A 24,351-nucleotide genomic window follows, 5' to 3' on the forward strand; every position below is an offset into this window, starting at 1 on the left:
CCATCCCATCCCATCCCACCCCACCCCACCCCACCCCATGGCAGCAGCCGCCCCCGTGCCCCGGAGCTCACCTGTGCCAGGGTCAGGAAGGTGCCTGGGGGGTCCCGGGCAGGCCCCTGCACTCAGCTCCCCCCGGTCGTGCCCGTCCTGGGGCACGGGGTCACGGGCACACGCCGGGGCACAGCCGGGCATGATTCATCCGGGAAAATCCCCATTCCCACTCCCACGCGGGAGCGGGACGTGGGGTGCGTGCGGGGTGGGGGGGCAGCTCGGCCCCTCCCGGCCTCGGCCCCCCGAGGGGCACTGGGGGTCCGGGTTGAGTGACCCGGCCACGGCCTGGCCGTGCCAACCCCACGGGCTGCAGCGGCACCGGGCACTGCCCACCCCCGGCCTTGGGGTCCCCCGGGCTGGGAGGGGTGCCTGGGGTGCCCAGCCGGCCCCAGCAGCCCCCCCAGAGTGGGGGTTCCCCCTGAACCCCCTCCCCGGGTGTGATGCAATCCCGCCCGGCCCTTGCACCTCCTGCCCCGCCGTCACCGGCCGCGTGTCGGGACATGTGCGGTGTCGGGACGTGTTCACCTCCGTGCCAGGGGCACCATCCCCAGCACTGCTGCCACAGCCCAGGCACCACCACGGGGGCCCCGCAGAGCCCCCCGCTCCCCCACACCGGGCTGGTGCCCCTCCCAGGCAGAGCTCAGCCAGGAAAGGCCGCAGTCCCACAGCACGGGGGGATTCCTGAGGATGCCGGGGGTCCCCGGTGCTGGGACAGTGCTGGCCAGTGACTGCAGGTGTCCCTGTGCCACGTGCCAAGTGCCATGTGCCGTGCCAAGGGCTGCCTGCCTGCTCCATGGGGCCGGGTGGGGGTCTGGCACCAGGATGGTGTCATGTCCCCATGTCCCCACATCCCACATCCCTGTGTCCCCACGCACAGGGCCAGGTGCTGCCATGGGCAAACTCCTGCCCTGCCAGCAGTGCCAGGGCTGCGGGACTGGTGGGCACCTGCTGGAACTGGAACCATGGCCAGATCCTGGCTTGGAGGCAATGGAGTGCAGTCTGTGTGGCCAAGGAGGACACGAGGGTCAGGGTGGGGCTCCGGGTGCAATCCCATGGGAGGGCGACACAGGGATGTGCCAAGGTAACTGTTGGATCACCGGCAGGGTGACAGGCTGGGGACAGCCTGAAGGATGGGCAGCTGGCACAGGGTGACAGGCTGGGGACAGCCCAAAGGATGGGCAGCTGGCACAGGGTGACAGCCAGGACATGGGACTGGAGCAATGCCAGAGGGTGGGAATGAGGAAACCGGACTGAGCTGCCCTGGAAGTGCCCAGGGGTGAGAGGTGTGTGGGGTGTGACCTGCCCTGTGCCAGGGTGGAAGGGGCATGGGGACATTGGGGGCATTGGCACCGCAGGGATCAGCACCACAGGGATCTGTGCTGGCTGTGAGGGCCGCGGTCCTGCCCACCCACGGGTTATGGTGGCAGTGGTGACACAGGAACAGGGGCTGTGTGGGACCCACTGTGGCAGCAGGAGCCCTGTGGCACTGGGCACAGGGGTGGGGACAGAAACAGGGCCATGGGCACGGGGACCCAAGGCATGTGCTGACCCCCGTTGTGCCGCGTGCCCGGGACCCTCGTGGGGCTGGGCATGAGCTGCTGCCAGCACGGCTGTGACTGAGGGGGCTCTGGGCTCTGGGGGCAGCCCCTGCTCCCTGCCCACCGTGTCCCTGGGGGTGGGGACAGCCCCAGATCACTGGGGACACTGGAGACCCTGGGGATCCTCGAGGTGCTGGGGACACTGGAGACCCTGGGGATACTGGGGATCTGAAGGATGCTGGAGCCACTGGGGACCCTAAGGACACTGGGGACACGGGGGATTTTGGGGATCCTGGAGGTGCTGGGGACACCGGGAATCCTGAGGATGCTGGAGATAGTGAGGACACCGTGGACCCTTGGGGACCCTGGGGACACTCGCGTGCTTTCAGGCTGGAGGACGCGTCTGTCCCCTCTCCGGGCTGTTCCCGGCTGTTCCCGCGGCTGTCACGCGAATCCCGGTGTCCCGGAGCAGCTCCTGCCCGGCTCTCCCGGCGGGACAAGGCTCCGGAGCCGTGCCCGTCTGCGGGGGTGCCGGGGACCGGCCACGGGGGTCCCGGCGGGCTCAGAGGGGGTCCCGGCCCCCCGGTATGGGGTACTGCCCTACCTGGGGGTCCTGGCTCTGCCCCCCGTCCCTCCGAGCCACACGGGCCACGCCGGGGGCGCAGCCCACCCCCTCCCCCGCAGCAGCGCCCAAAGGCGCTTTTTGGGGAGCGGGTCACCCGAGCGGGGCTGCGGGTTCTGCTCTCAAACCCCGCCCTCCCCCGGGGCCCCAGCCAGGAGGCAATTAAGGTAATTAAAGCTTCTCATGGGTTCCCAGGGCTGGGAGCCAGAGAGAGAGAAAGGGAGAGCGAAAGAGAAAGGGAAAGAGAGAGGAATAGGGAATGGGAATGGGAGCGGGATGCCGGGCCCCAGGGAGGGACGGGGTGGCCGAGGGGCAGCTGCTCCCGGTGTGGCTCCGTCAGGACACCCGAAGCCGAGGTGTCCGTGAGCCGGCGGGAGATCCAGCACGGCAGGACCCGGGGTCCTTCCCAGCGCCCCGGGAGCGGTGACCCCCGAGGAGGAGGAGGGCAGAGGGACGGGCTCTGCCCCTGCTGTGGGATCGGGGGGCTCGGCTGCACCCCGGCCGTATTCCAAGAGCCCCCTTCTCGCATGCGGGCTCGTTTGGTGACATTGACCCCGTGGATTTGTCCCTGCGGTGACAGCGGCTGGCACTGCCCCGCACGGGGACACACACGGGGGCCCGGGAGGGGACCCCCAGGCGGGACCCCCAGCACGGCACTGCCGGGGTCTCCTTTGGGGCGCAGGTGCTGTGCCAGAGCCGTGCCGGGTGACATGTCACCCCGTGACATCCCTGCCCAGCCCTCACAGGGTGACATCCCCCGGGCACGGCCGTGGGGACACCACGGGGGGCTCAGGGCAGGGGACGAGGGGGTCGGGGGGCCCACGGCAGCGGGTGCCCCGCGCCCCCCCATCCCCACCCCCCGCAGCTCTCCGGGTTGTTCTGAGCCAGGTTTCTCTTTCGCCGGGATAATCCAACAACAAACCAGCGGAAGAGCCGGGAATGCCTCAGAAATTCCCGCCGGGAGCCGCGCGGGAGCCGGGGGTCGCGGCGCTGAGGACGGCCGTGCCCACCGCCCCGCTCAGGAGCTCTGTCCCGCTGCCCCTCGCCCGGTCCCCACCGCCCCCCGATCAGGTGCTGCCCCAAATCCCCCCGCACCGGGCGCGGTGTGTGAAGCCTTTGTGTCCCGATAATGCGGAAGAATCCCAGCGATTCGGAGCACGCGGAGGCCCCCGGCCCCTCGGCCTGGGGAGGCCGTGGCGGGGGGAGTGGGTACCCCCACCCTGGGGTCCGGACCCCGGCCTGGGCACCCTGCGGTGCTGGGGGCTCCTCGCCCCGTTCCCACCGGGAACACCCAGACCCCATCCCGGAGCAGGAGCTGGGGGTTCTGGCGAGGGCTCCCAGTGAGGGGGGCTGTGGGGACCCCTCCCCTGCTGCTCGGCTCAAGGAGCAGCCCCCCAGGAGCCCCCCAGCTCCTGCCACCCCCGGACACCCCACAACCCCCAGTTTGGGGGAGCTGCTTCCCGGCGGGAGTGGGACTGGTCTGATCCCCGCGGATTTACATTCCTTAACTGTTCTACAGGGCCCCATGTGATACTTAAAAACATGGAATCAGCCCTGGGAGAACGAGGGGGGGGCGCGGTGCTGCCCCCCGAGGGCACCGTGGGGGCAGAAGGGGCTGCCCGAACTGGGGGCACGGGGCCGCACTGGGCAGGGCAGGGGGTGCAGTCCCGACCCCAGCCCGGGTTTGCCCCCCGAGTGTGGGGAACAGCGACGGAGCCGGGGGGCTCTGCCCTCCCCGGCAGGGCAGTGGGGGGGTCGGGGGGGGCCGCTGCCCGCCGGTGCCAGGAGGGAGACGGGCTTGGCAGGGCACAGCACGACGTGGCACCGGGCACCGCCTGCCTGCCCCCGCCGGGCGGTGGGGGGTACCCAGAGCCCCCCAAGAGCCCCAGCCCAGCCCCACTGCGCTACCCCCGCGTGGCCCCCCCAGCCCAGCCTAGCCCATCCCAGCCCCAGGAGCGCTCCCCTGGCCCCAGCCCACCCCAGCCCCCGGGAGCGCTCCCCCTGCCCCAGCCCACCCCAGCCCAGCGCCGGGAGGGTCCCAGGGCAGCGGCGGGTGCGGGGCAGCGAGGCCGGAGCGGGGCAGGGCATGATGCGGGACCGAGAGGTACCGGGGGGAGCGCGGAGCCGGTGAGGGACGGGGGACGGTGCGGGACCGTCCCGGGGCTGAGAGGGGCGAGGCCGGAGCGGGGCCGGGGGCCGTGCAGGGCCAGGGAAGGTGCGGGGCCAGTGCGGGTGAGGGGCCTGGAAAGTTTGCGGAGCCGGTGCGGGGACGAGGAAGGTGCGGAGGCAGTGAGGGGACGAGGGGCCGGGGGCATGAGGGAGGGGCTGGGGGGAGTTGCGGGGCCGGGGAAGGTGCGCGGCCGGTGCTCGGCCGGTGCTCGGCCGGGCGTCCGAGGCCGGTGCGGAGCCAGGGGCGGTGCGGGGCTGCCCCCGCCCGCGGCCCCTCCCGACCGCTCGGCTCCTCCCGCCCGCCGGCCCCGGCGATATTTAACCTGGGCCGGGGCGGAGAGAGACAGTGCCGAACAGGGACCGACCGGACCCCACCGCACCCCGACCCCGATCCCGGCCAGGTACCGCCGGGACCCCACACCGCCCCCGGGCTGCGGGACGGGGAGGGAGCGGAGCGGAGGCCGGACAGACAGAAGGGGCGGGGCCCCACCGGACCCCAGCGCGACCCCCGCGCCGAGCCCCCCCGAGCCCCCCGCCCCGTCTCTCCCGCAGCCGCCGCCGCCCCGTCGCGGCCCGTGGGGCCATGCGAGCCCCGGCCCCGCTGGCGCTGGGTTGCGTCAGCTTCGCGCTGTGTCTGCTGGAGCTGCCCCGCGGCCGGGCCCTGCCGCCCCTCAGGTGAGGGACCCTGCCCGACCCCCTGCCCGAATCCCCTGCCTGAACCCCATGCCCGATCCTCTGATCGAACCCCCCGCCCGCCCACACCCCCTCCGCGGACCCCTGCTTGAAACCCTTGCCCGCGCCCCCCGCTCGACCCCCTGCCCGGACCCCTGCCCACCTGTATCCCCTGCCCGAAGCCCTGCCCGAACTCCTGCCTGTTGTTCGAACCCCCTGCCCGGACACCTGCCCGCACCCCCTGCCCGCATCCTTGCCAGCACCCTGCCCGCACCCCCTGCCCGGAACGGGTCCGTGTCCCCTGCCCGCACCCTGCCCGGGGCGACTGCCCCCCCTTTCCCTTTCCCGCACCCTCCCTGCACCCGCACCCGCCTCCCGCACCCCTGCCCGGGTCGGCCCCGCACCCCCTGCCCCGGAGCCAGCCCCGCACCCTCCCCGTCTGCCGCCGCCCCCGCTGCTGCCCGGGGGGGGAGTCTGGGGGTCCCCCGGGCACCGTCTCCTGCCGGGCCCCCACCCCTGCCCGCGGGGACCGAGGGACATGGGGGCGGGAGGGGCAGCAGGGTCCTGGAGCCCCGCGATGGGGGCTGCGGGCTGGGGGCACCGGGGCCACGGGACGTCTGGGGGTGCGGGTGGGAGGGGTGACTGAGAATTGGGACAGAGATGGAGATCGGGGCAGAGCTCGAGGGCTGCCTGTGCCAGTCTGGGGGGGCCCGGGGAGGGGGTCATGGGGTGATGGGACCCCCTGGCTAAAGGGGCACCTCGGGTTGGGACAGAACCCCCTCATGTGTGTGTGTGTGTGTGTGTGTGCACACTGTACATGTGTGTGTGTGTGTGTGTGCGCACACTGTACATGTGTGTGTGTGTGTGCACACACTGTACATGTGTGTGTGTGTGTGTGCACACTGTACATGTGTGTGCGTGTGTGTGTATGTGTGTGCACACTGTATGTGTGTATGTGTGTGTGTATGTGCACTCTGTACGTGTGTGTGTGTGTGTATGTGTGTGTGTGTGTGCATGTGTGTGCGCACTCTGTACGTGTGTGTGTGCATGTGTGTGTGTATGTGTGCATGTGTGCACACTGTACGTGTGTGTATGTGTGTATGTTTGTGTGTGTGTGCACACTATGTGTGTGTATGCGTGTGTGTATGTGTATGCATGTGTGTGTGTGCACACTGTACGTGTGTGTGTGCACTCTGTACGTGTATGTGTGTGTGCATGCTGTACATGCGTGTGTGTGCCTGCTGTATATGTGTGTGTGTGTGTGTGTGCTCTCTGTATGTGTGTGTGTGTGCACGCTGTACATGCATGTGTGCATGCTGTACATGTGTGTGTGTGTGCACGCTGTACATGTGTGTGTGTGTGCACTCTGTACGTGTGTGTGTACATGCTGTACGTGTGTGTGTGTGTGTGCCCGCTGTACATGTGTGTTCCTGCCGCTGCTCCAGGGGCGGGTCTGGGCTGATCCCGGCGCCCTGGGGATCCCCGGCTGCTCCCGAGGGATCTGCCAGTTCCTGGGAGGGGGGGCCCTGCCAGGGCAACGGATGAGGGTGGGACCGGGGGGACCCCGACCCCCACAAAGGCTGTGGGGTGGTGTGGGGTGGGGATGGGGTCCCCTGAGGCTCGGGGACCCCCAGGAGCAGGGCACTGAGGCAAGAGGGGCCTTAGGAGGGGGCACTGAGGTATGAGGGCAAGAGGGTGCCAGCAAGGGGGGGCACTCAGGCACAGGGGTACTGCAGGGGTGAGGGGGGCTCTGAGCCGCCGTGGGGGTGCCCTGAGGCCAGAGCCCCGCGTGGGTGCCCGGAGCACAGGCGTGGGTGCCACAGTCGGGGCACGTGGGCGCTGGGGCAGAGGCCGTGGGAACGGGGTGGGTGGCAAATGGGGGGGGCAGGAGGGTGTGTGGGGTTATGGAGTGTGCGAGTGCTGGGATGTGTGTGTGTGGGGGGGGGTTACACAGTGTGTGTGTGTGGTTACGGTGCGTGTGTGTGTTGGCACACACGTGTGTGTGTGTGTGGTTACAGAGTGCGTGTGTTGGCACACGCGTGTGCCCGCGCTGGCAGTACGTGTGTGGCTGCAGGTATCGGCTCCCCTGCCCTGGCTGCCGCCTCCTCCTCCTTTTCCTCCTCCTCCTCCTCCTCCTCTGGCAGCCCCGGGCACACGCGGTGCCCCCGCGTCCCCGCCGTTCTCCCGCTCTGTCCCGGTGCCACCCCCCCCTCCCCGGGTGCCACAGCGCTGCCCCCCCGACGACGCTGCCCCTTCTCTCTTGCAGGGACTCGCCGGCCCGGAGACCCCCGGAGCTTTTCCCTTCTCTTCTCGGGGACCCCCCTGGCCCCGAGCCCCACGCGCTGCTGCCGCCGCCCGTCAGGACCCCGCGGCACCGACCCCCGGACCCTCGGCACCGACCCCCGAACCCTCGGCACCGACCCCCGGCCCCCCGGCACGGCCAGTGGGTCGCCCCCCGGCGCGGTGCCCTCCCGGCCCCCCGGCACAGACTGCTCGCCCGCCGGCGGCCCCCGTGGCGCGTCCAGCGCCTCCTCCTGCGGCACGACCGACGGCGGGACCCCCGGCCCCGGCGGCACACCGGGGGGCACCCGGTGCGGGTGGGCTGCGTGCTGGGCACGTGCCAGGTGCAGAACCTGAGCCACCGCCTGTGGCAGCTGCGGGGCCAGTCGGGGCGCCGGGACTCGTCCCCCATGAACCCCAACAGCCCCCACAGCTACGGCTGAGCGGGGAGGGGGCCCCGCGCCCCCCGCCCTGCCCCGCGGCACCCACTAAAGCGCTTCCACGGGCACACGCGGCTGGGCTCCTCCGCACCGGCCGCCCGAGGCCACGCCGGGGGCTGGGGGGGTCCTCGGGGGGCTCCTGCCTTGAGAACCTCCTGAGCAGACCCCAGGGAGAAGAGAGGACCCGGGGCTGGGAGATGGTGGCCAGCGGTGGTCCATGGTGGGCTGTGATGCCCCGCAGGAGCTGGCGGTGGCCCGAGGTGGCCCATCGCTGAGTGATGGTGGCCCGTGGTGACCAAGGTCACCTGTGGTGGCCAGCCGTGGCCCACAGTGACCAGCAGTGGCCCACGGTGACTGGTGGTGGCCCGTAGTGACTCTTGGTGGCTCAGGGTGGCCCCTGGTGGTGGCCCGTGGTGACCCGCGGTGTCTGGCAGTGGCCGGTCCATCCGGGGCGGGTCCAAGGGCCACCGGGGATCCCGCTGAGCGCAGCAGCGCCGGCGCCTTGTGCAAGACCCCCCGGCCACGCTCCCCCCGGCCGCGGTCCCGCTGACTCAGCAATCCAGTGCCTGCCACGGCACGCACGGACACACCCCCCGTGACACCCCCAGAGCACTCCCGTGACACCCCCAGGGCACCCCCAGCACCCCTTGTCCTCCCCCCGGTTCCCCGGGCCTGCCCAGGGTGAGACGGCTGCTCCTGTCCCTGCCCTGTCCCCCCCCCCGGTCCCCTGGCTCACCCTCGGGGACACCCCCTGTCCTGCTGGTGACACATCGTGTCCCCACGGGCTCAGTGGGTGCTGGCACGGGGGGGAGGCCCATGGACATGAGGGAACCCCGGGTATCTCTGTCACCCTGCAGTGCTGGTGTCACCCCAGGGGCCCAGTGGCACCCTGTGGCCTGGTGGGACAGGGACGTGTGACCCCAGGTCACCGTCCCAAAGCCCCATCCTGGGAGCAACTTGGCCAGCCCCCCAGGAGCACCCCAGCCCCCCAGGAGCACTCCCAGCCCCACCACAGAGCACCCCAACCCCACTACAGAGCACACCTGGCCCCTTAGAGCAACCCAATCCCCAGGAGCACCCCAGTCCCCCCCAAGCACCTCTAATCCCTCAGGAACACCCCAATTCCCTGGGAGAACTCCAGTCCCCCCCAAGCACCCCTAATCCCTCAGGAACACCCCAATCCTCCAGGACCATCCCAATCCCCCAGAGCACCCCTATTCCCTGGAGCCCCCAGCCCTCAGCAGCCCCGGGTGGGTGTGTGGGTGACACCCAGGGGTGCTGCCCTGGGTCCCCCTCTCCTCCTTCCCAGGGCGGGATGGGGTGTCCCATGGATTTCCCAGGATGTCCCTGGGCCAGGGGTGCCACGGGGGGGGGTCTGGAACAGGGTGTCTCATGAGGTTCCTGGGACGGGGGGGTCACCTGGAGCTGTACCCATTCCACGGGTGTCACAGGATCCCCTCGGTGTCACGGGAGGCCCCAGGACAGGACCCCACGGGTGCCACCTGGAGCCACGTCGTTCCCACGGGTGTCCCAGGAGGCTCCAGCGAAGGGGCAGGGGGGGACCCGAGGGGCGCGTGGGGACCGTCACCCCCTCGCCCCCTCCCCCGGGTGCCCGGCGGGTGCCTGACCCGATCGTGTCGCGCATCGCGGAGCGTCGCTGCTTCCCGCCGGGAATCCTGGTCTGTGTGGAATAAAGCGAGTGAGGAGGAGCCTGGAATGGAGCGCGGTGTTCCCGGGGGGATCGGGCACGGGGGGCGGGCGGGGGGCGAGGGGCTGCCGTGGCCAGGGGTGGGTCCTGGGGACGGAGGGCGATGGACGAGGGTGACGGCACCCGCAGGGGTGCGGGGACAGGCGTGGGGACAGCGGGAACAGCAACACCCTCCGGCACACGTGTGCGTGTCACCCCCGCGGGGGACAGGCGTGGGGACAGCGGGAACAGCAACACCCTCCCGCACACGTGTGCGTGTCACCCCCGCGGGGGACAGGCGTGGGGACAGCGGGGACAGCAACACCCTCCCGCACACGTGTGCGTGTCACCCCCGCGCACACGTGCGGGCCCCGGAGGGGACACTCCCGTGCCCGGCCGTGTCCGTGCCCTGTCACGCCCCTGCCCGCCCCCCGCGATGCCCCCTCGGGCACTCGGGGTCCCCGTGGCCACGTGGTGGGTGCCACATCAGGCCGCTGCCCCCCCCCTGTGCCCCCCAGTCCCCCCCCAAGTGCCCCTTGGCCCCGGGGCCGGTTCTGCTCCCCGTGTCCCCGGAGGTCACTCTGTGCCCCCACCGAGGGGTCACCGCGGGCAGCGGGGCCGGGGGGGCCCAGCCCGGGGGTCCCCATGTCGGGGAGGGTGTCCCCAGCTCGGGGCCGGGCCGGGGGTCCCCCAGCCCCCCCCCCCCCGGGAGCCGCAGCCCCCCAGCCGGGCGCGGGGTCAAACATTAACCGGGGCGGGTTAACTGGTCACCGATTGTCCCCGCCGGGCCGGGTGGGGCCCCCCCGCGCCGCCCCCCAGCACAAAACCGGGGGTCCCGCGGCCGCCCAGCAGCTTGTGAGCCCCCCCGAGGCACCATGAGGAGCCTCCAGGAGGTGAGTGCGGGCAGGGGGGGCCGGGGCCACTTACCTGGGGGGCAGGCACGGCTGTGTCACCCCACATTTGGGGTCAGCCCCAGCACCCCAAACCTGGGGGGCAGACACAGTGTGTCACCCCACATTTAGGGGTGGGACAGACCTACCTGTGTCACCCCAAATCTGGGGGGCAGAGGAGACCCCTCAGCGACATCCTCCCTGCAGTGGTGGTGTCACCCCATGAGGGACCTGCCCCGTGGGGACACCACCCTGAGGGGGTCCCAGTGCCATGGGGGACCACACCCAGGGGACACCACCCTGAGGGGGTCCCAGCCCAATGGTGACCCCCCAGCGGGAGGGGGATCCCACAACCACGGGGAGCTGCTCTCTCCCCACCAGGCAATGGTGGGGGGTCAGTGCCAGCCCTGGGGGGCTGCAGGGTCTGGGGGGGTCCAGCAGCACCCCTGGGGCTGTGCAGGGACCCCCACAGGGTCCAGAGCTGCTGCCCCCACCCAGTGGCACCCTGGGCTGGGACCCACCTCGGGATCAGGGGCAGCACCCCTGGGTCCCCTCTGTGCCTTGGGGGAACAGTGTGTGACAGTGTGGGACACCGTGAGAGTGTGTGACAATGTGACAGTGTTTGACTGTGTGACAATGTGTGTGTGTGACAGTGTGTGACAGCGTGTGACAATGGGTGACAATGGGTGACAATGGGTGTGATAGTGTGAGACAATGTGTGACAATGTGTGTGACAGTGTGTGACAATGGGTGATTTTGTGGGACACTGTGACTCTGATGGTCTGTGACACTGTGTGACACTGTGTGACACTGTGTGACACTGTGTGACACCGTGTGACCCTGTGACCCCGCACAGCACCAGGTGACCCCGTGTGTCCAGGTCTTCCCTTGGCGCCGCTGTCCCCTTGTCCCTGACCGCCGGTCCCTGACCCCTTGTCCTGTCCCACGGTGCTGAAGCCAGAGGGCAGGATGGGACCCCTGAGTCCCCTCTGCCTGTCCCCTGTCCCTGGCTGGGGGACAGGACAGGACCCCTGAGCCCCCCCTGTCACCCCTCAGGGCCCTGACCCCTCTGAGGAGCCCAAACCCGGCAAGGACAAGTCCGAGTTCAGGAACTACACGGTGAGTTTGGGGGGTCCCAGGGGACCCCACGTGGGGAGGGGGGCTCAGGGGGGGGCCCAAAACCGGGTGGGGTGTCAGGGGGGGCCTGCATAAGGGTCCTGGGGGTCCTATGGTGTGAGGTGAGTGCTGGGGGTCCCGTGGGTGCCAGGGGTCCCACAGTGAGTCCCTGTGTCTCCGTCTGTCCCCAGTGGTCACACTGGGGGTCCCACCCTGGGCTGGGAGCAGCTGGGAGAGCCCTGGGGGTCTCTGCCATGCCAGGCTGGGCTGGGGGGACACTGGGGAGCTCCCCCTGCTCCCCGGACCCCCCTGACCCCCCCGTGCCTCCCCTGCTGCCCCACAGGAGGGGAAGCTGATCGACCGCGTGTACCACACGTACCTGCTCATGCACACACACCAGACCGTGGACTTCGTCCGCAGGAAGGTGGGAGCCCCCTGCTCACCTTGTGTCACCCCCGCTCACCCTGTGTCCCCTCGATCACCCTGTGTCCCCCCGAGGGTCACCCTGTCCCCCCAGGGCCGGCCTGTCGCCCCTGGGGTCCCCACAGCAGGGGGGTGTCACAGCCCTCCCACCCTGCACCCCAAATCCAGCCCCGGTGCCCCATCCCAGCCCTTTTGGGGGGGGGGTACTGAGGGGCACCCACACCCCCAGCCCCACGGGGGGCCCCGGGGGGTGCCTCGGTGTCCCCAAAGCCGGGTGTCCCCAGAGAGCCCAGTACGGGCCGTGCTCCCTGCGGAGGATGAGCGTGATGGAGGCGCTGGAGCTGCTGGACCAGCTGGTGGACGAGTCGGACCCCGACGTGGATTTCCCCAACTCCTTCCACGCCTTCCAGACGGCCGAGGGGATCCGCCGGGCACACCCCGACAAAGGTACGGCCACCCCCCCCCTCTGTCCCCTCCCACCCCCGCAGGGTCCCGTCCCGGGGGGTGACGACCCCACTCACCTCCAGACTGGTTCCACCTCGTGGGGCTCCTGCACGACCTGGGGAAGGTGCTGGTGCTCTTCGGGGAGCCCCAGGTGAGTGGGATGGTGGGGAGGGGGCACGGGGGAGCCCCCCGCGTTGGGGGAACCCTCCGGGGGCCGCTGTGACCCCCGTGCCCCCCCGCAGTGGGCGGTGGTGGGGGACACCTTCCCGGTGGGCTGCAAGGTGCAGAGCTCGGTGGTCTATGGGGACTCCACCTTCCACGACAACCCCGACACCAAGGACCCCCGCTACAGGTGAGCCCGGGGGGTGCTGGGGGTGGGGGCTGCACCCCAGGGCCCGGCTGGGGTCCAGAGGGGGGGTCCAGCCCCTCACCCCCCACCCCACTCCATCCCCAGCACCGAGTGTGGGATGTACCAACCTGGCTGTGGGCTGGAGAACGTGCTCATGTCCTGGGGCCACGATGGTGAGTCGGGGGGGCCGGAGGCGTCCCCTCCTCGGGGAAGGGGCCCCCACCCCCAAACGGGGCACTGACCCCCCAGGGGGGCCGTGCTGCCCCCCACACTGCCCCCTTTGCCGTGGGGTGGGGGCTGCAGCTCCCCGGGGGAAGCTGTGGCTTTCAGGGGGGGCTGCCCCTCTCGGGGTGCCCCCCCGGTGGGGGTCCAGCCCCTCCCCACACGCTGCCCCCTCCCCAGAGTACATGTACCAAGTGATGAAGTTCAACAAGTTCGCCCTGCCCAAGGAGGTGAGCTCAGACCAGGGGGCACGTGGGGGGACAAGGGACCCCCCGTGGGGGTTCGGGGGTGCGGGGTGGGGCCCCCCAAACCCAGCTGGCACGTCCCTATCCCCCCCCAGGCCTTCTACATGATTCGCTTCCACTCCTTCTACCCCTGGCACGCGCACGGGGACTACGGGCACCTCTGCTCCGAGGAGGACCGGAGGATGCTGCCCTGGGTCCGGGAGCTCAAGTGCGTGCCCGGGGGGCACTGGAGGCTCAGCTGAGCCCCCCGGGGCTCTGGGAGGTGGGGGGGATGGTGCACCCCCGGCCTGACCCCCCCTTGTGCTCCCACAGCAAGTTCGACCTGTACACCAAGCAGGAGGACCTGCCCGACGTGCAGCAGCTCCGCGGGTACTACCAGTCGCTCATCGACAAGTACTGCCCGGGGCAGCTCTGCTGGTGACCCCCACACCTGCCAGGACCACCCTCCACCCCGCTGGGACCCCACCGGGCCCCTCACCCGCAGCAGCACCCAGCACCTCCCCCAGACCCCACTGTGGGGGCTCCACAATAAACCTGCTTGTGCCGCACCCCCCGGGCCAGTCACCTCTCCCCTCTCACAGGGGGTCACCCCAGGCATGGGGGGGGCAGGACAGGAGCCCCCCCAAATCCCAGGAGAGCCGTGGGGCTGGAATGTCAAAGGCTTTATTTAGAAAATTATAGGAAACCTCTGGACCTCTGAGCCTGGGGCTGAGCCGGGGGGGGAAGCGTGGGATGGGCAGAGCCCACCGGGGTGGGGGGCACGGGGGGCAGCCACCCCAAACTGCCCGGGGGGGACCTGAGGGGTTGGGCAGGGTAAGGAGGAGGGTTGGCACTGCCCAACCTGCTCCATCCTGCTGGCAAGGAGCCCCCCATCTGTGCTGAGCACCCCCAGCCCCATCGAACCCCCCTGCCCTCGTGGAGCCCAGAGGGGTTCCCAAGCAGTGGGGAGGGGTCCCCAGCGCTCCCCAGGCTGTGGGGAGGGGTCCCCAAGGGCTTCCTGGGCAGTGGGGAGGGGTCCCCGGCAGTCCCTGGGCTGCAGGGAGTGCTCCCCAAGCAGCAGGGGGGGGTCTCCAAGAGATCCCTGGGCAACGGGGAGGGGTCCCCAGCGGTCCCCAAACCACAGGGAGGGGTCCCCAAGGGGTCCCTGGGCAGTGGGGAGGGGTCCCCAGCGGTCCCCAGGCCGCAGGGAGGGGTCCCCAAGGGGTCCCTGGGCAGTGGGGAGGGGTCCCCAGTGGTCCCCAGGCCGCAGGGAGGAGTCCCCAAGGGGTCCCTGGGCAGTGGGGAGGGGTCCCCAGTGGTCCCCAGGCCGCAGGGAGGGGTCCCCAAGGGCTCCCTGGGCAGTGGGGAAGGGTCCCCAGTGGTCCCCAGGCCGCAGGGAGGGGTCCCCAAGGCAGTGGGGAGGGTCCCCCCCGCATGGCCACACCGTGCTGAAGGCACTGGGGGGGGAACACCGGGAGCCCCCCGGGGTGGGGCCCAACTGAGCTCCCCACCCAGGCCCCCCCCGGGGCTGGCACACGGGCAGGGGGCTGCGGGCACTACTTCTTCTTCTTGGGGCCGGGCCGCCCCTCCCCGTGGCCCTCGCCCCCCGCCCGGCCCCGCCCCTCTCCCCGCACCCCGTTGCGCTCCCCCCGCTCCCCCCGGGCCTTGTGGCGGGCAGGGGGGGCCCCCCCCCGTGCCCGGGGGCCCAGGGCCCGCAGCACCCCCACGGTGGCGGCCACCAGGTAGAGGGTCCAGAGCACGGCGGGGCCCGAGAAGGGCCGGGCCAGGCCCCGAACCCAGCCCAGGAGCCACGGCAGGGCCGCCTCCGACCGGCGCCGCAGCGGGGGCTTGTCCTGCCGGGAGACGGGGGGTCAGCGCCAGGGAATGTGGGAAGGGGGCAGGGAAGGGGGCAGGGAGGGAGGTAGGGGGGTCAGGGGTGAGGGAGAGCGGTTGGGGGTGAGGGAAGGGGATGGGAGGAGGTCAGGGGTGAGGGAAGGGGGGGTCAGGGGCCAAGGAGGGGGATCAAGGTTAGGGAAGGGTGTTGGGGGTGAGGGAAGGAAGTCAAGGGGTGTCAGGGGCAAGGGAAGAGATGGGGAGGGCAGAGGGGGGAAGGGGAAGGGGAGTTGGGGTCAGGGAGAGAGTGAGAGATGAGGGATGGGAGGTTGGGAGCCTGGGAAGGTGAGGGAAGGGGGATCAGGGGCCATGGAGAAGGTCAGGAGTAAGGCAGGGGCATCAGGGGTGAGAAAGGGGGCTCAGGGGCCAGGAAGGGGGGTCAAGGGTGAAGTAGGGGGGTCAGGGGCCAGGTGGGGGGATGAAAGAAGGGGGTCAGGGGCCAGGGAGGGAGCTAAGGGGCCAGGGAAGGGGGATTGGGGGTGTTGAAGGGAGGGGGTTCAGGGCCCAGAAATGGGGTTCAGGATCAAGGCAGGGGGATCAGGGGCATGGAAGGAAGGGGGGCAGGGCCCAGGGAGGAGGGTAGAGCCGAGGGAGGGGGTTCAGGATCAAGGCAGGGGGATCAGCAGCATGGAAGGAAGGGGGTCAGGGCCCAGGGAGGGGGTTCAAGGCCCCCCACACCCACCTTGAGGCCGTGCTGGCTGAGCAGGCTCTCCAGCGTGGGGTCTCCCAGGGACACGGTGGGGAAGAACTCCTGGACGTGCTGCCGCCGCCACCATGGCGCTGGGCCCGGGCTGGGGAGGGGCAGCTCAGCTGAGCCCCCACATCCCACCCCCGGCGGGGGTTTGGGGTGCAGGGGGCCCCGTCCCCGCTCACCTGCCCTCCGAGGGGCCCGTGAACCAGTACTTGTAGAGCTGGGCCCGCAGGAAGGTGGGCGGGCGGGCGCTGAACGGGTACCGGGACTCGTCCACCTGCACCAGCCGGATCACTGCCGGGCAACCAAAACGCTGGCACCCGAAACTGCTGCAGGGGGACACCCCAAACCACCACAGGGACCCCCCAAACCAAAAGAGAGACAACTCCGAACCTCCATGGGGACACCCTGAAATTCTGTCAGGGGATGCCCCAACAAACTGCAGGGACACCCCAAACTGCCACAGAGACACCCCAAACTGCTGGGACACCCAAAATCACTGCAGCAACACCCCAAACTACTGGAGGGACACTGAAAACCACTGTAGGGACAATCCAAACCGCTGGGACACTGAAAACCACTGTGGGGACACCCCAAACTGCCACAGGGACAACCCAACTGCCACAGGGACACCCTAAACCACTACAGGGACAGCCAAAACTACTGTGGGAACACCCAAAACTGCCACAGGGACACCCCAAACTGCTGGGATACCCAAAACTGCCACAGGGACACCCCAAACTGCTGGGATACCCAAAACTGCCACAGGGACACCCCAAACTGCTGGGATACCCAAAACCACTGCAGCAACACCCCAAACTACTGCAGGGACACCCAAAACCACTGTGGGGACAACCCAAACTGCCACAGGGACACCCTAAACCACTGCAGGGACACTCAAAACTACTGTGGGAACACCCAAAACTGCCACAGGGACACCCCAAACTGCTGGGATACCCAAAACTGCCACAGGGACACCCCAAACTGCTGGGACACACAAAACCCTGCAGCAACACCCCAAACTGCTACAGGGACACCCCAAACTGCTGGGACACCCAAAACCACTGCAGCAATACCCCAAACTGCCACAGGGACACCCCAAACTGCCACAGGGACATCCCAAACTGCCACAGGGACCCCCCAAACTACTGCAGGGACACCCAAAACTGCTGGGACACCCAAAACTGCTGGGACACACAAAATCACTGTGGGGACACCCAAAACTGCCACAGGGACACCCCAAACTGCCACAGGGACACCCCAAACTGCTGCTGCGGGGGGACATCCCAAACCACCGCAGGGACACACCCCGAAGTGCTGCAGGGGGACAACACCACAGCCCACCGTGAGGACACCCCGACCGCCACGGGGACACCCCGATCCGTCCCCAGAGCCCCCCGAGCCCCCCGCCCTGTGCCCCCCGTGCCCCCCTTGCCCTCACCGTCACGCTGGCCCTGCAGCAGCCGCAGCACCAGGGCGCTGAACCAGGGGCTGCTGTGGTGGTGCCCCAGGGCAGCGAACCAGAGCTGCCAGTCCAGGCGGGGCTGGTGTGGGGCCACCACGGCCGGCGCCGCGCTCACGTTCCCGGGCTTGTACATGAACTCGATCTCCTGCGGGATGGGAGCGGCTGGCATCGGGATCTGGAGCCCCCCTACCCACCCCGAGGGTCACCAGTGCCCACCCTGGGGGCTCCAGAGGGGAATGAGCCAGTGGGAAGCTTCCAGGGGAAGGTGGCCCACGGCACGGGGTGGAACTGGGTGGTCTGTAAGGTCCTTTCCCATCCAAACATCCCGGGATTCTGTGACAGGGACACCTCACAGCCCCGGGCAGCATTCCAGGGGGAAATGGGGGAATGTGGGAAAGAGTGGTAGGAAAACCGCCCGGCAGGAAAAGGACCTGGGGGTGGCTCTAAAACCAGGAAACAAGTGACAGGACAAGAGGAAACGGCCTCAAACTGTGCCAGGGGAGGTTTAGGTTGGATATTGGGAACATTCCTTCCCGGAAGGGACTGTCAGACATGGGAAGGGGCTGCCCAAGGCAGCGGTGGGGTCACCATTCCTGGAGGGATTGAAAAGCCCTGTGGATGTGGCACTTGGGGACACGGGTCAGCGCTGGCCTTGGCAGTGCTGGGGGACGGTTTGGCTCCCACCCCCATGCCCACCCCGACCCCGTGCCCGCCCCGCACTCACCGTCCAGCTGTGCCCGTCGTAGCTGCCCTCCAGCACCACCTCGGGCCGCCCCCCGACCCCTGTCATCCTGCGGAACAGCCCGTAGGAATTCACCACCTGGAACCGCTCCACCGCCCCGAACAGCCGGTGGATGCCAGGCCACAGCTTCCCGTTGGACTCGTGCTCGATGTAGGTGAAGGGCACCTGGCAGGGGCAGGAGGGGTCTGTCACCGTGGCCCGGGGGGGTCCCCCGGAGCCCCCCGACCCCCCCGACCCCTCACCAGGCTGACGGCAAACAAGCTGACGGTGGCCGTGGCCATGATGGCCCACTGGAGGGTGGCCCAGAGCTTCCAGAAGCATCCACGGACACAGGCACAGCTGGGGGGGAGAAATGGGGCATTAAGGGGACCAAGAGGCACCACCCCCCAGTCTGGGGGGGTTCCAGCTGTGAGCTGAGGGGTTCAGAGCCTCCCCCATGCTGTGCTTGACTGCTCCAACACTCCCAACTCCCGGAGCTGCATCACCTCCTTTCCAGCTCCTAGAGCCACCCCACAGTTCCCCCAGCACCCAGGGGTCCCCCACACCCTCAGGGCACCCTGACACCCACCGGTACATGGCCAGCAGGATCTCCCAGGACAGGGACAGGAAGGCCACCCCCACCAGCGGCAGCGTCACCGTCCGCAGCCACGTCGTGAACTCGTGGTAGGTGAAGGCTGGAGCCAAGGGAAAGCTGTGGCATCAGGGAGGGGCTTCTCCAGCCCCCCAGGGTGGGGGCTGAGGGGTCAGTAGCCCCCCCTGGACGTACCCACTTTAGAGTCCAGCAGCTTCTTGTCCCAGTTGATCTCCAGGCCGAAGTACTGCACGGTCCAGTAGAGCAGGAGCCCGTAGGTGTTGAGCTCCAGCAGCGTGGCCAGCACAGAGCCCAGGCTGGGGGGCCAGGCTGGGAGGGTTGGGGGGCTCAGAGTTGGGTTGGGAACCCCCCCAACCCCCTGGAGCCCTCCCAGGGTCTCCCATGGTCGCAGCCCCCCACCCTGGGGGTGGGGAGGGGCTGTGCTGGCAGCAGCTCCCACAGTGGAGCCACAACATCACCTGTCCCCTGTCCCCTCCCCACCCCAGAAACGACCTGCCCCCCCCAACCAGGGGTCCTGGGGGTCTCACCGCTGCCCTGCCGCTTCTTGGGGCGCCCCAGCCAGCGCCCCACGTGCTCCTCATCCAGCAGGGAGAAGGTCAGGACGATGGTGAGGGCATTGAAGAAGTTGTAGTTACCCGTGAGGATGATGAGCACCTGCAGCAGGACCTGGGGGGGAGCAGGGACAGGGTGGGGGGTCACAGGGCTGGGGGGGCACGGCTGGGGGGGCAAAGAAAACTGGGCACCCCACCAGCACCACCAGCACCACCATCCCATCTCCCAGTGACAGCAGAGTGAGGAGCTGACCCCCAGCCTCTGGGGAGACCCCCTGGGCACCCCCCAGCATGAGAGGGGGGTTGGGGGGTCATGGAGACAGAGGGTAGAGGACACTGGACACCCCTCCAGCAGCAGCACAGCCACCCCCTGTCCCAGTGCCCACAGAGTGAGGAGCCAACCCCCTGCCCGAGGGGAGTCCCCCTGGAGACACCCCTGCATGAGGGGGGGCTCAAGGGGGTCACAGGGCTGGGGGGCAGAGGACACTGGGCACCCCAACACCACCAGCAGCACCATGGCCACCCCATGCCCCAGTGCCCACAGAGCGAGGAGCCACCCCCCAGCCCCTGGGGAGCCCTCCCAGGACCCCCCAGCACGAGGTGTGGCATAAGGGGGTCCCGGGGGTCACAGAGCTGAGGGGGTCATGGGGCTGGAGAGCAGAGGGCACTGGGCACCACCCCCTCCACCATCAGTGGCACAACCACCCCCTCTCCCAGCACCCCCACAGCCAGGAGCCCACCCCGAGCCCCGGTGAGCCCCTCTGTGCCCCCCCACCCCGGGGGTCCCTCCGTGCCCCCTCCCCACCTGGCAGTAGAAGGCGAAGAGGCGCAGGTGGCGCAGGGGCGCGAAGAAGAGCACGGGCACGGCCACCTCGATGACGTAGGTGGCCACCACGCTGAGCTTCTGGAACCACACGGGCAGCTGGTGGGCGAGCCAGGCCCCCGGCGTGGGGATGCACTGCGTCTCGTAGTGGTACGTCAGCGCTGGGGGCACGGGGGGCTCAGGGCGGGGGCGGCCCCCACGGAGCAGGGCCCAGCTCCCCAGAGCACAGGGCTGCCCGGGGGGCACGGCCTGGGGCAGGGGCTGCCATCCCCTCGAGTGTGGGGGCACGGCTGTGCCCCCCCAGACCTGCAGCCCCTCATGTGTGAGCCCCCAAATCCACCCCCTCACCTGTGAGCCCTCCACAAACCCACCTCCCTGACCTGTGAGCCCTCCTGACCTGTGAGCCCCCCAAACCCACCCCGCCTCACCTCTGAGACTCCCTCACCTGAGCCCCCCAAACCCACCCCCACCACCTGTGAGCCCCCAAACCCACCTCCCTGACCTGTGAGCCCCCTTGACCTGTGAAACCCCAAACCCACTCCCCTCACTTGTGAGCTCCCCCAAACCCACTCCTCCTCATCTGTGAGCCCCCCTGACCTGTGAGCCCCCAAACCCACCCCACCTCACCTGTGAGCCCCCCAAACCCAACCCGCCTCACCTGTGAGCCCCCCTCACCTGAGCCCCCCAAACCCACCCTCCTCACCTGTCAGCCTCCACAATCCCCCCCCATGAGCCCCCCAAACCCACTCCTCTTACCTGAGCTCCCCCAAACCCACCCCCGTCACCTGTGAGCCCCGCAAAGCCACCCCCCTCACCTGTGAGCCCCCCCAACTTGGAGCCCCCCAAACCCACCCCCGTTGCCTGTGAGCCCCCCCTACCTGTGAGCCCCCCAAACCCACCCCCGTCACTTGTGAGCCCCCAAACCCCCACCCCTGACCTGTGAGCCCCCCACAAACCCACTCCTCCTCACCTGTGAGTCCCCCTCACCTGAGCCCTCCAAACCCACCCTCCTCACCTGAGAGCCCCCCTGACCTGTGAGCCCCCCAAACCCACCCCCTCACCTGTGAGCCCCCAAACCCACCCCCTCACCTGTAAGCTCCCAAACCCACCCCCTCACCTGTGAGCCCCCCACAAACCCACCCCCCTGACCTGTGAGCCCCCCAAACCCACCCTTCTCACCTGTGAGCCCCCAAACCCACCCCCTCACCTGTGAGCCCCCACCAGGTGGGGCAGCGGCTGCTCAGCTTCACGACCCCCGAGGCGAACATGAGGCGGAAGAGGAGCCACCGCACCCCCCAGAAGGTGATGGGGTCGTGGGGTCTCCAGGAGGGGGACCCCCCCCTCAGCAGGCGCAGGGGGGCCACGAGCACGGCCAGGAACCCCGTTTCCAGCAGCAGGCTGTCCCTGGGGGGGGAGGACAGAGCTGAACCCCCCAGTGCCACACACCCCTCAGGGCCTGCCCTGCTCCCCTCGGGGGAGACAGATCCCCCCACACATGGGGCTGGGGACCCCAGCTCGTTGTGCCCCCCTGTCCCACTGTGCCCCCTGGCTCTGTCCCCCAGAGCCCCCCATATCCCCCCTGATCCCAAGAGCCCCCCACACCCCCTGCCCTGGTCCCCAGAGCCCCTGTCCTGCCAAACCCCCATCCCAGTCCCCAGAGCCCCCTACACCACTATGCCCCTTGCCCTGGTCCCCAGAGCCCCTGTCCTGCCAAGTCCCCATCCCTGACCCCCAGAGTCTCCATCCCGGTCCCCAGAGCCCCCCACACCACTATGACCCTTGCCCTGGTCACCAGAGCCCCTGTCCTGCTGTGCCCCCCCACTGTGGTCCCCAAAGTCCCCCACCCCCTTGTGCCCCCTGCCCAGCACCCAGAGCCCCCATCCTGCTGTGCCCCCCACCCTGGGGGCTGCGGGGGGTGCAGGAAATCTCCCCCAGCTCCAAGCCCCCCACAGCCCCCCCAGAGGGCCCAAGGGGCGGTCTGACTCACCACTGGAAGTACAGGAAGACCTGTCCCACCTGTGGAGAGGGAGTGGGGGGTGAGTGGGGCAGGTTTGACCCCAGACCCTCCCTCACATGGAGAGTGGCGAGCACAGACCCCCCCCTCCCGTCCTCCCCCCAGCTCCTTTCCCATCACGGGGCTCCAGGCCAATCCCAAGGAGCTGTGGGAACGGCAGCACTGGGATCACAGCCCGGGAATGCTCGGGAGGGGGGGGAAGGGGGGGTGTCCCGGGGGGGCCATTCCACACTGGGCGTGTTCCCTGCCCACAGCCCGGCCCGGGGGAGGAGCAGGGATGTGCTTCCAGGGATGTGCTTCCAGGGATGTGCTTCCAGCATTACCCTAAAAGGGAGTGAGGAGGGAACGGGCCGGGAACAGCCAGAGCCACACTGGGATACACAATTCCAAAGGGTGGGAGCTGCTCCCTGGGGTGACAGCCCCCACCCCGGGAGGTGACGATTCCCTGCCCCAGGGGGGATGGCCAAACACGGGTGATTTATCCCTCTGTAATTCCCTGGTTCCAGAGGGAAGATAAACCCTCCTCCTCCCCCCACAGCAGCCGGCTCTGACTCACTGGAGCTCCCGGGGAGGCAGGAGGGAGGATTCATGGAATCATGGAATGGTTTGGGTGGTAAGAGACCTTAAATCCCATCCCATTCCAAACCCCTGCCATGGGCAGGGATACCTTCCACTGGACCAGGTAGCTCCAAGCCCTGTCCAACACGGCCCAGAGCTGGAGAGGGACTTGGAACAAGGGATAGAGGGACAGGACACAGGGAATGGCTTCCCAGTGCCAGAGGGCAGGGTTGGATGGGATATGGGGAAGGAATTCCTGGCTGGGAGGGTGGGGAGGGGCTGGAATGAATCTCCCAGAGAAGCTGTGGCTCCCTCTGGATCCCTGGGAGTGTCCAAGGCCAGGCTGCAGCAACCTGAGCCAGTGGAAGGTGTCCCTGCCCCTGGGGGCTGGATTGGGGTGGGATTTAAAGTCCCTTCCCACCCAAACCATTCCCTGATTCCCCGACTGTATCTCCCAACCCCTTCCCCAGCTCCACGAGGGAATCTGAGCACGCCAGGAGCTCACAGGACGGTGCCACCCCCCTCCAGGGACCCCCCCAGCCCCTCACCTGGTAGAGGGACAGGTAGAGCACCCGGAGCAGGGCGAAGACCAGGCAATCCCGCATGGAATCGCACAGCAGGGCTCCGAAGGACGCCAGGATCCCCACCAGGCACAGCAGCTCCATGCCCTGCTCCGTGTCCAGCCCCAGCCGCGGGCTGAGCCACAGCAGGGTGGGGGAATCCCGGAGCTGCTCCCACAGCCCCTTCCCGCTGAGCCGCAGCACCCTGCGGGCCGGCAGGATCCCCTCCCTGCCGTACAGGCCTGGAATGGGAACGGCAGTCAGGCATTCCCAGGAAAACTGGGGCAGCACGGCCGGGAGCCCCCCAGGCAGCACCTCGGCCTCATCCCTGCGGCAGCTCGTCGATGTGCTGACTGGGGGGCTCCAGGCTGTCCCCATCCCAGCTTCCCAGTTGGAACTGGGAGCCAGTGGGAAGAGCCCAAGTGCAGCCCAGGAGCTGCCACATCCAGCCCGGCCACGTGGACGGAGGTGTGGGCAGGGGGTTGGGGGGCCCAGGGGGGAGTTGGGGGGCTCAGAGGGGGCCCGAGCACCCCCTGGACCCCTGGGGAGGGTGGAGGGGACAGAGGAGCTGCTCCCAGTATTCCTGGTCTTCCCAGTAAGGGAGAGATCAGGTTATGGGGAGGGAAATGGGACGGCAGGGGCGGCCCTGCAGCCCCGGGGGGGTCTGTCAGCCCCATCCCGGCTCTGTCCCGGCTCCACCGGCCCCGTTCCAGCTTTATCCCAACTCCACCAGTCCCACTCCCGACTCCACTGGCCACGTCCCGGCTCTACTGGTCCCACTCCCAGTTCTATCCCAGTTCTACTGGCCCCGTTCCAGCTCCATCCCGGCTGCATCCCAGTTCTACCTGCCCCATCCCCGGCTCTATCCCGGTTCAACTGGACCCGTCCCGGCTCTGTACCGGCTCCATTCCGCCTCCACCGGCCCCATCCCTGCTTCTATCCCGGTTCTACCGGACCCGTCCCGGCTCCATCCCGATTCTACTGGACCATTTCCAGCTCTATCCCCGTTCTATTGGACTCCTCCCAGTTCTGCCCCGGCTCCATCCCGGTTCTACCGGACCCGTCCCAGCTCCGTCCTGGCTCTGTCCCGACTCTCCCGTCCCCATCCCGGCTCCACCGGCCACGTCCCCGGCCCCATCCCGACCCCGTCCCGACCGCCCCAGCCCCATCCCGGCCCTGCCCGGCCCTCCCCCGCGGCCCCCGGCTGTCCCTCCCCCCGCGGTACCGGGGATCTGCACGTAGAGGGAGCCGAAAGCGGCCACATAGACGGCGGCCAGCCCGGCCAGGAACAGCGCCCGCGGCCGCGCCGCCTCCGCCATGGCGGCCCCCCTGAGG

At 69.3% G+C, this 24,351-nt stretch overlaps 3 protein-coding genes across 3 annotated transcripts; 2 read left to right on the forward strand and 1 right to left on the reverse strand.

Annotated features, from left to right (window-relative positions):
* Positions 1-4,963: 4,963 nt before the first annotated feature.
* On the forward strand, positions 4,964-7,775 carry ADM2 (adrenomedullin 2). Its single transcript, XM_032687721.1, has 2 exons — positions 4,964-5,055; positions 7,319-7,775. The coding sequence occupies exons 1-2, from the start codon at positions 4,964-4,966 to the stop codon at positions 7,773-7,775; spliced, it is 549 nt and encodes a 182-aa protein (XP_032543612.1).
* Positions 7,776-10,280: 2,505 nt separating this feature from the next.
* MIOX (myo-inositol oxygenase) lies at positions 10,281-13,696 on the forward strand. Its single transcript, XM_032688119.1, has 10 exons — positions 10,281-10,352; positions 11,406-11,468; positions 11,809-11,889; positions 12,173-12,335; positions 12,416-12,483; positions 12,575-12,684; positions 12,787-12,854; positions 13,084-13,133; positions 13,244-13,356; positions 13,461-13,696. Exons 1-10 carry the CDS (start codon positions 10,335-10,337, stop codon positions 13,567-13,569), a joined length of 843 nt encoding a protein of 280 aa, XP_032544010.1. The 5' UTR covers positions 10,281-10,334; the 3' UTR covers positions 13,570-13,696.
* A 99-nt stretch (positions 13,697-13,795) lies between these two features.
* On the reverse strand, positions 13,796-24,351 carry LMF2 (lipase maturation factor 2). Its single transcript, XM_032688092.1, has 14 exons — positions 24,242-24,351; positions 23,005-23,258; positions 21,872-21,900; positions 21,092-21,288; positions 19,867-20,045; positions 19,038-19,176; positions 18,685-18,819; positions 18,487-18,592; positions 18,161-18,257; positions 17,901-18,083; positions 17,153-17,321; positions 15,894-16,005; positions 15,703-15,811; positions 13,796-14,980 (listed from the first exon to the last, which is right to left on the reverse strand). The coding sequence occupies exons 1-14, from the start codon at positions 24,333-24,335 to the stop codon at positions 14,684-14,686; spliced, it is 2,100 nt and encodes a 699-aa protein (XP_032543983.1). The 5' UTR covers positions 24,336-24,351; the 3' UTR covers positions 13,796-14,683.

Source organism: Chiroxiphia lanceolata, chromosome 5 (assembly GCF_009829145.1).
Source record: "Chiroxiphia lanceolata isolate bChiLan1 chromosome 5, bChiLan1.pri, whole genome shotgun sequence".
Classification (NCBI taxonomy): Eukaryota; Metazoa; Chordata; class Aves; order Passeriformes; family Pipridae; genus Chiroxiphia; species Chiroxiphia lanceolata.

What these genes read in the sequence shown, in the direction of transcription:
- ADM2 (XM_032687721.1), top strand. Translation starts at nt 4,964, where the DNA reads ATGCGAGCCCCGGCCCCGCTGGCGCTGGGTTGCGTCAGCTTCGCGCTG. An exon ending in CGGGCCCTGCCGCCCCTCAG is followed by an intron (nt 5,056 to 7,318) that starts GTGAGGGACCCT and finishes TCTCTCTTGCAG; the next exon opens with GGACTCGCCGGCCCGGAGAC.
- MIOX (XM_032688119.1), top strand. An exon ending in CCGAGTTCAGGAACTACACG is followed by an intron (nt 11,469 to 11,808) that starts GTGAGTTTGGGG and finishes GCTGCCCCACAG; the next exon opens with GAGGGGAAGCTGATCGACCG. An exon ending in TGCTCTTCGGGGAGCCCCAG is followed by an intron (nt 12,484 to 12,574) that starts GTGAGTGGGATG and finishes GCCCCCCCGCAG; the next exon opens with TGGGCGGTGGTGGGGGACAC.
- LMF2 (XM_032688092.1), bottom strand. Translation starts at nt 24,335, where the DNA reads ATGGCGGAGGCGGCGCGGCCGCGGGCGCTGTTCCTGGCCGGGCTGGCC. An exon ending in CACCTGGTGGGGGCTCACAG is followed by an intron (nt 20,046 to 21,091) that starts GTGAGGGGGTGG and finishes CCGTGCCCCCAG; the next exon opens with CGCTGACGTACCACTACGAG. An exon ending in ATCCTGCTGGCCATGTACCG is followed by an intron (nt 18,258 to 18,486) that starts GTGGGTGTCAGG and finishes TCTCCCCCCCAG; the next exon opens with CTGTGCCTGTGTCCGTGGAT.